General features: G+C 41.9%; 1 protein-coding gene across 1 annotated transcript in view; it reads right to left on the bottom strand.

Moving 5' to 3' along the window:
• The window catches only part of ABCC4 (ATP binding cassette subfamily C member 4), a 157,115-nt gene extending 145,842 nt beyond the window's left edge, over window positions 1-11,273 (bottom strand). Inside the window, exon 1 of the mRNA XM_054163062.1 lies at window positions 11,168-11,273. Within this exon, the coding sequence (XP_054019037.1) occupies window positions 11,168-11,241 (74 nt within the window). The 5' untranslated portion in view covers window positions 11,242-11,273. The remainder of the gene's footprint in view (window positions 1-11,167) is intronic.
• Window positions 11,274-13,682: the final 2,409 nt, after the last annotated feature.

The raw sequence follows: 13,682 nt of genomic DNA, 5'->3' as shown, positions 1-13,682 counted from the left end.
GGACAGATATTCCAGTCCCTTCATCATCCTTGTGTCCCTTCACTGGACTCTCCCCAGTATGTATCTGTCTCCTGTACTGGGAAACCCCAAACTGGATTCAGGACTCAAGGTCTCACCAGTGCTGCATAGTGCTGTCTATTGCTGGCATGTCGAGGAATGCATGGAGGAAAACAAGACTCTCAAAAATGTGTAAACATACGGCTTTGCAAAATGAAACAATGGTTTTAATGTTACTCTGTAGAACTCCATTCCTTTACTTCCACTTTTCAAAACATGGTAAAAAACCACAACCAAGCTACATCAAGAACAATACTTCTGTTGAGGGCAACTGCTCTGTCCTGATGTCAGTTCAATTCAGCACTACAGCCAACAGCAGCAGGCAGCGCTGACCACTGACACAGTGCATCCAGTAACTGGATGAATGGTAACGGTCTCATGTTTGGAGGATTGCTGGAGTCATCTCACCTCCCCTTTGGCCTTAAACTCTCAAAAAAAACTTACTGATGATACGTCCACCTCCACTGAGTTCTTACAGTCTGTTGCATATCCCTTCTGGCTCCTCATCTGCATACCAATCAAGTACTGTACACACTATGAGGCAGAATTTCCAAATCAAGCAGCAGATGAAGATAATAGTGCAGAATAAACACTGCCACAAATCTCAGGGATTTCAGGCTATTAGTTCCAGTGATACCTACTGCAAATTCAGAGCTTCTCATATTTTTCCATAATTTTGAAACCAGTAATATATTGCACTACAAGCTCATGTAAACCATTAACCACAACAAAATCAATCCAGAGTATGCAGGAAACTGTGGCAATTCATTTTGTGACTCATTTATTATAATGGACAACATGGCAAAGACTCAGCACAAGTCCACAGGTTTCTGTCACATTAGAGAAAAAAAAAAAGCATAGAAAGAAAAAATAATTAAAAATCAACTAGTATTGAGCTTTCTGCCCCAGAACATCAATCTCCAAGAGCTACTATTATGGAACTTTTAATAATATATAAGCTTTCTACAAAAGCTTTAAGTTGTGTTTTTGGAGGCTATACTTGAAGACCTTTAGAAGAAGGTTAATTCTTTCTCTTTTCAAACTTTAAATGACACTTAGTCCTTGAAGAACTTTTAGCCCAAAAATAAGGTCTTCTGTTTGCCCACTGCAAATTTTCAGTACGGCAGAACAGTTCAAGTTTCACCACCTTACTCATGTATCTTGAACTTTGCACTGGAAGGTCTACTTTCAGACAGAAAACTTAGCAGATATTCATACTCAGTCATTAAAGCAAAAATTTCCACCAGGATGCCACATGCAGATTATGCCCTGTGGAATTCTCAGCACTTAGAGCAGAATCGAGACCAATCTATTTCACACAGCCTGCTGTTACTCCAGTCACACACTCCTAACAAGTAAACCAACCAAGCCCTTCTCCTGCCTGCAGGCTCAGTTAAATTAAAGAGTGCTGTAAGAGCACTGTTAAAGAAAGCTTGCAAGTAAAGCAATGGCTTATATCAAGAACATCCCTGAAACCTCAACTTAGCCATAAAGGAAAACTGCTTGTTAAGAGTGGCATGTCTCTTGTTAAACCAGAGATCACCTAACACTGATGTCTTTGAGGAAGCATTACAAAACCAATAATTTTTTAAACAAAGTAGAATTTCTTATAACACAGAAACTGTGCAAGCTGCATTATTCTTTAACTTCAGAAAAGCTAAAATAATAAACAAAATTAAAGATGACCCAAAGAATTGAAGGAAGCATATATAGATGGTGATGCAAACTACTCTTATCCCAAGGATGGACATAAAATGGACTCAATAACAATCTACTGCCTGAAGAAGAGGAGCAGCATGACAAGGAAGAAAGATCATACCTCAGTCTGTCATTTCTGTATTTCTTTCTGAAGTAGCTGTTCAACTTAAATGAAAATAGGACCCTCCCTCAGTCATTGTCTTCTCTGTCTCCAAGTACCTTCCTGTTTGCTAAAAATGCCGATTCTTACACATCACCTCATTTTAGGCACTCAAAACACAGGGTTCACATGATACCTTAGCCCAGATTTTCACTGGCATGAACTATACATAAAAATGTGAGTATATGAAAGAATCCTGAGTACCTTCTGTTCTGCTGGGAATGTCTTTGTTCTATCAAGATGATTAGCTGATCAAAGACATCAGTCTGGAAAGAAGCCCAGATATAGGCCCTGTTACTGCCAGAATACTGAAGTCACTAGGAATAAAAACTAAATTAGAAGCAGCACTCTAACCTGGTACAAACCCAAGAGATAGCAAACTGCAAATCAGGAACTCACTGCTCTGACCACAAATGGCTTTCCACCTCTACAGCAGTACCTTGAGAACTGATAAAAAAGGAAAGTGATTCATTTCTGAATGAGCAGATACACAAGGACCAGAATATAAACATTCACTTCCCGCATTTCCCTGCTCCTGAGCGCTGACATTACACACCCTGTAACATTACAACACAGTCAGCCGGCCACAATTTACTTGGTTGTTCAGGAAGATGCCATTTTTACCAGCTGTTATTAGAACAATTCTACCAGGATTTTGGAAAGCCTCTAATGTTGCCTGCAGAAAAAGCTAGGACAGACAAGTGTCTTCTCAGCCCTGTAAGAGAAGTGAGACCTCAAGGGAAGGTCTCAAGGCATCCCCTTCTTCAGAGACAGCATACAATAGAATCAGGCTCTGCTGTCGAAAAGGCAGGGTCACTATGTTATCAGAATAGTCAAGCTACTCTGTTTCACACATTAAATAAAATTTCCTAAATGAGAAAGCTTTTAAATTGGGTTTGCTACCATCCCAAAAGAACTTCCTTTCATTGAAGGACAAAATACATTACAGACAGGCACATGAAGCTAATAGCAGTATCCAGCTCAACTGGTTCATTAACCCAGGAAGGAGCCCTTCTCTGCCTCTGGATCTGTATCATGTCCTGCTTGCAAATGCCTTGAAAACTACCACTGCCACACTACAGAGCAGTCTTGTAGAGATTTGCAGAAACCCATGCAAATACTGTAATTTCTTCATGAACTGACAAAGTCTGTCACAAAACATCAGCTCAAAACCATTTGCATTACATTACAAAGCTGATACAAATAAAAATATATAATATTTTATATAGATAAATATATATATCTATATTATATATAGATAAAATGATGTGTCTGTTGGAGCCCTGGAAGGACCCACTGGCTTCAGTTGCCCTGACCAGTCCCACAGCAGTTACACCACAGTTCATCATTAACATATTACCGTACTTTCCCCTGCCCAAGTGCAAAATTTTGCTCTCACCAGTTTCACAAAAGCCTTTGCTTCATCACTGGCCAAGTAGGAAAAAAGACTACACAGACTACTTTTTTCTAGTCATAAAAATCTTCCCCTTTTGTCTGTCTTTATTTGTAATTATAGGCATAAGCAGCTCCTGGATAATTTTACAGCACCTAGTCAAAGACACATCCTATGTACCCTCATCAACTCATTCCTTAAGGAGGTAGTTTACAAACTACATTTTCCCCACTCCTCTTAAGCCTATTTGTACATCACATTACAAGCATCATCTGTTTACACTCAATGTCCAGTTATTTTTCAACAGTGGCACAGGAGAGTCTTTGTTTATTCAAATTCTTCCACAACACTAGGATTTCATCTCCTTGAGCTGCTTGGAAGCACTGCTTCTACTACTAAGCTGCAAAATAACATGTATTTCTTTCTCTTTAATCATCTACTTTGAAGCTTTATTTTTGTAAAATAAATGGGGTTTCCTCACAGGACCTTTTGATTATAAATCCACATTGGTTATCCTCTGTGGCTTACCTCAGGTTTCTACCTGCTTCATTTCACTGTTCATTACCTACCTTCACAACTGGAATCTGCAATGCATATGACTTGCTCTCGGTCCAGAGGAGCATGGCTGGGATGAGACATACAGGCAGAGGGCTATATACTGACAGACTCCAGTGATATTTCACAAGAATTTATAAAGTTAACCACAACAGTTTGTAGTTTATTTTTTAAACCTGTCTCCATTTCACATGTTCACCCGTCCTCTTCAGTAAGCTGCTTTCCCCAGTAAACTGCCTATTCCCACTTCCCCTTACCAAGGCAGTCATCTATGATTAATAAAGTAAACAGAGTAAGCGCTGATATTTCTTCAGATGCTTTTCAAATGGTGTTTTGGTTGCAACTTCCCTCCATGGCTTACTGCGGCTTAAAGAGTAGATTTTCTCATTGCTTACAGTAGGAAAAAATAGGAATACAATGAAATTACTTCAAAGACATATTAACTCTAAAACACCCTTCAAGCTTCCAGTTCCAGTGCCAGACTGTATTAACCTTTGATACTCTGCTTCAGCTCATTTTCACAGCACAGCGTACACTGCTAGGTGCCTGAATATCTACTTTCTGATGCTGACAGTAACTCAATTGGTATTTGATTGCACTTACTGCAGGCTATTCTCATGCTGTTCATCCACCCTGCATTGATCAGGTATGAAAAATTACCCTAACATACTTCCTGCCATTTCAGATGGCAAGAAAAATAGTACAAACAGGGCAAATGTTTTCTGCAAGGCCTGGAAGGGAATAAGGGAGTCTTTGGAACGCCACAAGTATATCAGTAAAATATTGATACCAACCCTGGCATCCACACATCAGGAAGAATATCCAAGATACAAAAGATCTGCTGTAAAGGTCTGAAGATCATGCCTTACTACAACAAATGTTAGTACAAACCATGTGTTGAAGTACAGCCCAAGTAATTACATAGAGCAAAAGGAAGAGTTCTTCCATTTCACATAAAAGAACTAGTCATCCAAACAAGTTTCTAATCTCAGGTTAGTTACTACTGAAACATCTAAAAACTGTTGTTTATAGTTTACACACAAAAAGATAAAACTACAACAAAAAAGGCTCAAATCTTGAAACCACAATTACCCAGAAAGTCTAGTTGAGCATCATGGCCTCTGATAGCAATTTCCAAAAGAAAATACACGTTAAAACCTAATGGTAGCAATTTCTGTATTAACTTCCTTTCTGACATGTAATGGAAATAAGCATAAAAATCAACTCAATAAGTCACACTTACAGGAGACTGAGTGTCAGAATACCAAAAAAATAATAATAATAATTATTATTTTCTTCTTAATCTTCCACTCCTATACTCTAATTGTGTTACCTCTGCTCTCCACTCCAAGTCTTGAAAATTCTTCTAGGAGTGGAGGGAGAAATTGACTTTGAATAAAAAAACTAAAAAAACAACCAAACAAAAATTAAACATGAACAAGCAAAAAAAAAAAAAAACAACAAAACCAACAACCAACCAGCAGAACATGCTCCTGATTTAGAAGTTTTGCAGGAATTGTAATAGGGACCTTTTCTCTGATAAATGACACAGCATGCTTTATGTAGGCCTCACAAAGGCAAATAGCCTCAGTGTTTCATTACACCCAAACCATTTATCTAATTGTATATCTAAGAACATATCTTTACTGTAGATAGCAAATGCTAACATCTGATAATTTACACACACTTGCTGTGGTCAATATAGTCTATTTAGCACTCTTTACTCATGTATTTTAACTTCACTAGCTCATAAACAATAATTTTCTAACAGTATTTTTTTCTGCATAATAAAGTTATCTTGGAAACAAACAAGCAAAACTTAAAAATGACTGCAGCAGTTCAAGAGAATGAATGATTCAAATTTGACTATAGGACATTAAATAACTGATAAAGGAACAAACAAGGCATTATCTTTAAAACAAGTTGTACCTATGATCCTCAGTCTTCTTTCAATGAGGAGATAAAACCAAGCAGCAACAAGTGCAATTTCATTCTTTGAAGATGTGTTTTCTGCTTCTCTATACTAAAGATGCTTATATATTTCTTGGGAGTTTCTTACAGTACCACTATCATCCTGCACTGGTAAATCCATAAATTAATTAAAAATTAGTTATCTCAGAGAGCTTTATAAAGTGGTATCTGCTAGGAGTTCTAACCATCACCAATTTCTGGCAGTGCCAGGAGGAATCTACTGGGTATCAGGCAAGATTCCAGGCAAGATTCCAGCCCGATGCTGCTTTTACTTTAAGTGAATGTCAAATCCTCAGAGGCAAATCTCTATTCACTAACACAATAAGGAACATGGACCAGTTTTACCAGTGGCATTGCTAAACTACAGCTGAAACTTCCAAGAAGCACAATGAATTCTTTCCCTAACTTCTTTAAATGCGTGGGACAAGGCAAGATACAATTTTGAAGAGAGGCAAGTTACAGGACTAAAATACAGATGTTAATTAGGCTTACTTAGAAGTCCAACTAAATCAATCAGTGGCCCTTCCAGTTCTAAGATACAGGGACATAAAAGGTGAAGTAAGAAAAGTGTGTAGTCATTTACACCACTACAAGAGAGGTTTGTGATCAGTGAAAATCTTGTCCCTTATATGTTGTGGTGGTTTGGTTTTGCAGCACCATACAAACTGGAAGGAGTAAATCATCACACTACTCAGAATTAGGAAATTAAATGAAATTATTATTTACAGAAGTAGGCTAAATATAAAGGTAATAAACATATACAAAAAAATATATATAAATCAACAACAGCACAACACCTCCCTGGAAAATAGTCCAGACCCCCCTGGACAAAGCCCAGAGGGCTGTTACCAGCTAAAAAAGTTATCTCTTGTCCTGTCTCTGTTCTTTACCATAACCCAAACAGAAACCAGCAAGCCAAGCAAGCAAGGTCAGAGGCAGAGACAGAGGGAAAGGAGTGAGCAAGAGAGAGAAAACAAGTGGTGCTTTCAAACTATATAGAAATGCAGACCAATGAAACGGGATAAACAGATTTCTTATGTTCTATTCAGGCCCTTTTGAGTGTTCATCCTCTGGACTCCAACTCTCTGGTAAAACCTATTTGCAATTAAGACACTAGCCCTAAACCTGTAACATATGTCTAAGCTTACCTTGCTCAGTTCATGCTGAAATCTGAAGCTAAAGATTATTTTTTTTTTAACTCCTCTTCCACTACACACCAGGTCAGAGCTCTGAAAACTTACTGAGTTTGCCATTGTCCCTAAAGCACACGCTTAGTAATCCAAGAACAATGCTGTCAGATGCCACCAAGTCATGATAAACCAGATGTTTATTCCTTGGAATTATAACTGTGCAGATGCCTTTGAGCAAGTTTTCAGCTAATGTTTTAATGCTGCTCTTGTAATTGCTATTGCCACATGTCAAGTGATAATGTAAAAAGACATCTGGCCTCAGGATGCTGATAGTGTCCAGTCACAGTGAGTCTGTAACAGATAAGTAATTACTAGTATTATTAAAAGTAAATATATCAAATTTAGCAGGACTTGAATGTTTTTTACTTCTCTGAACAAAATCACCAGATTCTCTTTCCAGGGTGTTCCAGCTTGCCCTCCTTCTCATGTTATTAACAGGCCAGAAGTTAAATTTTTAAGACCGCATAATCATAGCCTATGTTTTGTAACTTCCCACTGAAGCTGACTTGATGTGTGAACAACAGAGTGCACACAACTTCCAGCTGCCATGTAGCTAGCAAATGCTCTAAGTATAGAAAAATACACCTGCTACATTCATAAAGATAAATATTCTGTGTGCAGTTATTAATTTGATAATCCCCAGGCCATCTCCCAGCCGAAAAAAAATGTGAAAAGTGCTATTTTCAACTGCAAAGTACAGAGTATAAGGCTTTTTAAATTCAAAATACTTTCTACAAGGAAACAGTTGTTTAAACATAAAAAACACTGGACTGATTTCTTTCTTTCTTGGTTGGACCTAAAAAGGAAAGCAAATCCTCCCATGCATCTTTCAGAGCATGCATTCTCACCAGCAAGCTGAGCCAGCAATTAAAAAAACTAAAAACAAACAAATAAAACCAAAAATTAACAACAAGACACGGAGGCAGTAAATCAGAAATGCACACAAATACTGCTAACTCTGCTAACTGCTGTATTACCAGCCAGAGCTTACAGAAATTTAGTGAGCACGGGAACTTGGGACTCTGAAGGTCGGTAGCTGCAATAGTATCTGGAACATCCAGAACAACAATTTGGGTATTGATATTCCTATGTTAACAAAGATAATTCAGTGAGAGATGCAGAACAAAATATTTTGCAACTGCCTTCATCTTCATACTTCTGTCATAAATTTTTTTTTTCTTGTAACATCCTATTATTACACAAGGGATACATTGTAAAAATAACAACATTCACCCACAGATGCTCCTCTTTCCCATGAACGTACTACTACAGTGTTTAATGTTCATCAAGCTCATACTTGTCAAAGTCACAACCTGAAAGCCAGAAGACAAGCTTTGAACAATGGGAGAAGAATGTATCTTCAGCCTACACACTCATTATCTTAGTTTTATAATTCAATAAAAACATGACTTCTTTTCTCCTGTGAGTTTGATCCTGTTTCTGCCAGGCAGCAATTTCAGCTTTAATTCTGCACCACTAGCAACAAACGAGCGTATGCTGCCTTACAGTTGGCAAAATTCTACTTTTTCAGCAAAACAAAAACTAAATAAAAATAAGAAAGATCCTTGCCCAGCTACCTGTAATGTCCTACTTTCTACCCTCACTGACAACAAGCAGTCAGCACCGGGGATTTAGAGAGCAGAGCAGACACACTTGAATAACTGCATCGTGGTGGTTGCCATTACTCCCAAGACAGCTCTCTTCTAGCATTGTTTTTACAATTCCCCAGCTGAAAAGCCCCAGAACTTCTTGTGTGAGACAGCAGTTAAATGGAGCAGTGCTGAAGCAGTATTCGCACATATGCCTGTCAATTGCTATAAGCTTTGCAGCAAGGAAGAACAACTTTTAAAACATAATGCGCCATGAAGGGTGTTTAAGACTTTCATGATTTCATGTAAAACGGCATTATCTTGCAGAAGAGTGACAGTCCCTGATGCTTACTCAATTCAAGACACTGCAAATATTTCACTAAGAAAATACTAATGCTTTCTGACTAGTAAATAACAAGGATATACTGGTACTTTTCATGATCACCCGCAGCACAGGTAAGAGAAGAGACTTTAGAAGGGTTATTTCCACTGCTGTGAATTATTATGCCTGTAAAAGCCTCAAAACCAGTGCATAGGCAACTCCTAAAGCTTTTCACACCCCACTAAACCCTTTTTGAAAGCACAAGCCCAAGTTGTACACTACCATCTGACTGGAAAGCATGATGTTCCAGTCAGTCTCTGGACTTTCAGGAGGCCTGTCAACCCACAAGCACAGAGTTTCACTTACTCTGGCCTTGCACAACTGAGAACCTGCAAATTAGATTGGGGTAAAAAGAACTTTCCAAGTGCTTGCCTAAAACTTGGGAAATTTAAGGTATTTCATTGTTGCTGTTGAACACTTCACTGCAATACATGAAAATTGATACAAAAGGCCTAAAAAAGGGTGATAGCAGCAGTCAAAAATTATCTCCAAACACTGCACACTTCCTTTTTTCACATCTTGCCAGGTTGGTTTTGGCAGAACTACCAGTGCCACCATAAGAGCTCGGCAAGGGAAAGGGTACAGAGCAGAAGAGGCCTTAGAATACTAGGCGGTCAATCGAGGTTCATCTCGTTCTGTCTGGATCTCCTAAGCTGTTTCCCATGTGGGTACCTCAGTGTAAAAGAAGAAATTACAAGCCAGAAAGCCAAGTTCTGCACAACATAAACCTTCTCTTTTTTTCTTTCCTCCTCTTTCTTTTTGCAGAGAGCACTTCTGAGAAAATATCCTTGACTGAAAATCGGTTTAGATAAAATGTCAGGACTTTTAAAATCCCCCTACCTTCCAAAAGGGATTTCTGCACCTCCTTAGAGTTGCTAATAGGATGAAAGACTTTTTCACTTGCGTTTCAGAGGCTTCCAAAAAGAGAGCCTCACATGCTGTGCCCTCTCTTCCTTCCCCCTCCTTTATCACAGAACATGGCACGTGTCCTCTGGCTCAGCCTACGGAAGGTGAATCGAAGCAAGCGCTACCTCTGTGACTGCTCTCTTCCAAAAGGGATCTGCTAAGACAGAAAAGTTCTCTCCCTTTGCACATCTTCTCCTTTTATACCTCAAAGCAACTAAGCTGTTGAGCAGTAATTCTTCACTGTTTTGAGTAATTACATAAGAGAACAAGCACTAAGAGAACAAGCACTAACTCTAGACTGGTAGTCATCTGGTTCCATAGAAGTTTGTGGTGACAACCTAATACCCGCTGCTTTCTCTCCGGGACACTCTAAGCTACCTAGCATCAAGGCAGACGACTGCAGCTGAAGCATGGTTGACAGCAGCTGGCTGCTGCCCCAGCCGTCCCTTACACCGGGAAGTCCCACGCAGCTATGCGGCTCAGAAACCACCTCGCCCACGGAGGCGGAAAGCCCCACGCCAAAAGCGAGATGCCTTGCCGAGATGAGCAATACCTGGCCGCGATCCGTTATGCAAGCGGGGAAGCAAAACAATGCCTGGTAGCGGGTTTGCACCCGGCCCCAGGACGAAGGACCAAAGGAGAAGAGGGAGAAGACGCTCCCGCCCTCCACGCAGCTGCCGACGGAATTAAACGTGTGCTCCAAGGGGCAACAAGGGTGCGCTCTGAGCCGTCCGCCCGGCCGGCTGAGAGCTGCCCTGACCGAGGCGGGCAGGCCGCCGGATGGTTTGTGCCCAGACCGCGGACGGGGATTACCGCCCGGTACTAGCCGCCGGATTCACCTCAGGAGACCTCGCTTCGCTTTGTCGTGCTCCCCGCAGCCACCTGCATGCGAGGGGCTGCCCCGGGCGGCAGGGCTGACACGCCGGGCCCGCAGGGGCGGGTGCCGAGCCACGGCTCCTGAGCCGCGGCTGCTAAGTCACTGCTGGCAGCCAACGGAGGAGCTCGGGCGACAGCCGCCGCCTCCCATCCCCCACACACACCCGCCCCTGCCCGCCGCGGAGGAGCTCGGACTCTCCTGGGTACCGCACTGAAGTACGAGCCGGGCAGTCCCTTAGCCGGGGCTCAGCATCCCCCCAAACACCGCCGGCCGAGCCTCGCAGCTGAGCGGCCAGGCGTGGAGAGCTGCGTTAAGCACCGGCGCGGCCGCACCTCGCAGCGGCAGCAGCGCTGCTACCCTCCCCCCCCTGCCCTCGCGTGGGCACTCACCAGAAGAAAAGCCGGGAGCAGAAGTTGGCATCCTCCAGCGGGTTGGGCTTCTCCTCACGGGGCACCGCTTCCATGCCGCCCGCCACGCCAATCCACCCGCTCGGCGGCAGCCAGGGCACAAGACCAAAGACAACTCACCACCGCGGCAGCCGCCGCCGCCGCTTTGCCGCCGGCCGGCGCTGTTTCCGGGAGAGCCGGCACCCTCCGTCTTGTCCCGCCCAACCGCCGCAGGACGCCTCCTGCCGGCACGACTTCCCCGCGGCGCCCGCCCCAGCGCGAAGGCTGAGCTGAGGCGTTGGGGCAGCCTCGGAGCCGAGACAGCCCCGGAGGCCGCGCTGGGATGGGATCTGCACCCTCCCCGGCATGGCCAAGGGTCGCCGCGCTGCACTGCTGTTATTTCTCTGCGGTGTGAGAATCACCTGATGGTTGAGTTCGATAGGGACTTCCTGGAGGGCAGCCTGTCCAACTCCCCTGTTGAAGCGGGGCAGCCTAGAGGCAATTGTCCAAATAGCTTTTGAAGATCTTCAAGGCCTCCGCAACATCTCTGGGCAACCTGTGCCAGTGGTTTGTCACCCTCCTAATTTTCAGACGGAAGATACCATGTTTCAATTTGTGCCCACTGCCTTTGGTCCCATCACTGGGCACCACCGGGAAGAGCCTGGCTCCACACTCTTTGCACCCACTGCATACACTAATGAGATCCCCTTGAGCCTTCTCCAGGCTAAAGAGTCTCAGCTCTCTCAACTTTTCCTCATATAACAGACACAGCAGTCCCTTTACCATTTTTGTATCCTATCAATGAACTCTCTCCCATATGTCCATGTCTCTGTTGTACTGACTGGGGAGTCCTGAACTGAACCCAGGATTCCAGGTGTAGCCTCACAATATTGAGCAGGGATAAAATATCACCTTAACCTGCTGGCGACATTCCCCCTAATACAGCCCAGAACACTGTTAGCCTTTGCCACAAGGACACTTTGCTGGCTCATATTCAACTTGGAGTACACTAGGATCCCCAGATCATATTCTGCCAAGCTGCTTTCTAGCTGGCAGCACTCTTTGATGCTGAGGTTGTTCTTCATTTCATGCTTCTCTTTTTTGAACTTCATGAGATCACTGTCGGCTAGTTTCTGCAGCCCATTTTGGTCCCTGTGTATGGCACCACAACCTCTGGTATATCAGCCTCCCCTCACACTTTTGTATCATCATTAAACTTGCTGGGAGTGCCCACTGCCGCATAATCTAGATCATTTATGAAGAAGATGGATAGTTTTGGACCCAATGTTGACCCCTGATATACACTATTAGTTACTGACCTCCATCTAGACTTTATGCAATTAATCACAACCCTGATCTCCTGGACTCCTTCCCACTTCAGCTGAGCCAGGCGCAAAGACAGCTGCAAGACAGCTACTGTTCTGGTGTTCTATTTACCTCATGCCCCCCAGAAGCAGCCAGCCCTGTCTCTTCCCAGCAAAGACAGTAAAACAATTAATAGGGCTGAAATTCATTGCAGGTGTTAAAGTTGATATGTTTTTGAGATAAAAGAGAGGTCTGAGCTACACTTTATTATAGAAGAAACAGCATCAGTTCATGCTTACAAAAATGTTGTAATAGCCGTAAGTCAGACAAATTAAGCTTAAGCTTGCTGTCAGTGAACACTGATGGGGCTGGCAACAGCATGCACTGCCTGAGCTTAGACAATGTGCCACATAATTTTGCAAGCAGTAAGTAAGACCCATGTCAACAACTGCATGTAGATCCTCCCAGAGTAAAAGAAGGAAACAAACTTTGGGAAATAGTCCTGTGGTTTTAAAGGACAAGCTTTAATGAAACAGTGCTTATGTATTCCAGGACCTCACAAAAACATATGAAGAAAAGCTCTGCCCATCAGCAAAATCTGGCAGATCCAGATTTCTGTGAAGTAAATTTTTATAACTCATACGAGAATTAAAAACTATGGTGGCCCAATACAAGTCCCAAAATATCAATGAAATTTGGACCAGACAGTAGGAGAAAGCTGTAAACCTCAAACTTGAGTTTTATTAATGAAGTTGTACTACCTTGTGAAGAAGATGTACAATGAAAGATTATCCAAACATTTCTTAATTCTGTAAGGAAGTAGAACACTATTAATAAACAAGTCATTTATTTTAAGAATACAGTTAAAAGTATTGAAGTAAAAGGTTAAACCTTTTCCAGTTGTAATTGTATTGTAATGGCATTGTGTTGTAATGGTAGGAAAAGGACAGAGAACTAATCTTAAATACATTTTTTCCTTTGCCATCATTATCAGGGACAAATACTGGCACCACTTGATTTAAAAAAAATATTTACTTCTAAGTCCAAACCAAAACACTGTATGAAGTTTTGGAGAATGGAAAACTAAAAAGGAAGGGCAAAATAAAATACAACCAAAAAAAAAAGCATATCCTGAAAGTCAGGTTAATCTGTAACTCAATTCTGCAAGTAACCCTTAGAAACTGATGCAGTAATAAAGAAGTGTAAAGCCATT

This window comes from Dryobates pubescens, chromosome 7, assembly GCF_014839835.1.
Source record: "Dryobates pubescens isolate bDryPub1 chromosome 7, bDryPub1.pri, whole genome shotgun sequence".
Classification (NCBI taxonomy): domain Eukaryota; kingdom Metazoa; phylum Chordata; class Aves; order Piciformes; family Picidae; genus Dryobates; species Dryobates pubescens.
The sequence above is the reverse complement of the archived record's forward strand: the minus strand, read 5'-3'. Positions and strand labels throughout refer to the sequence as shown.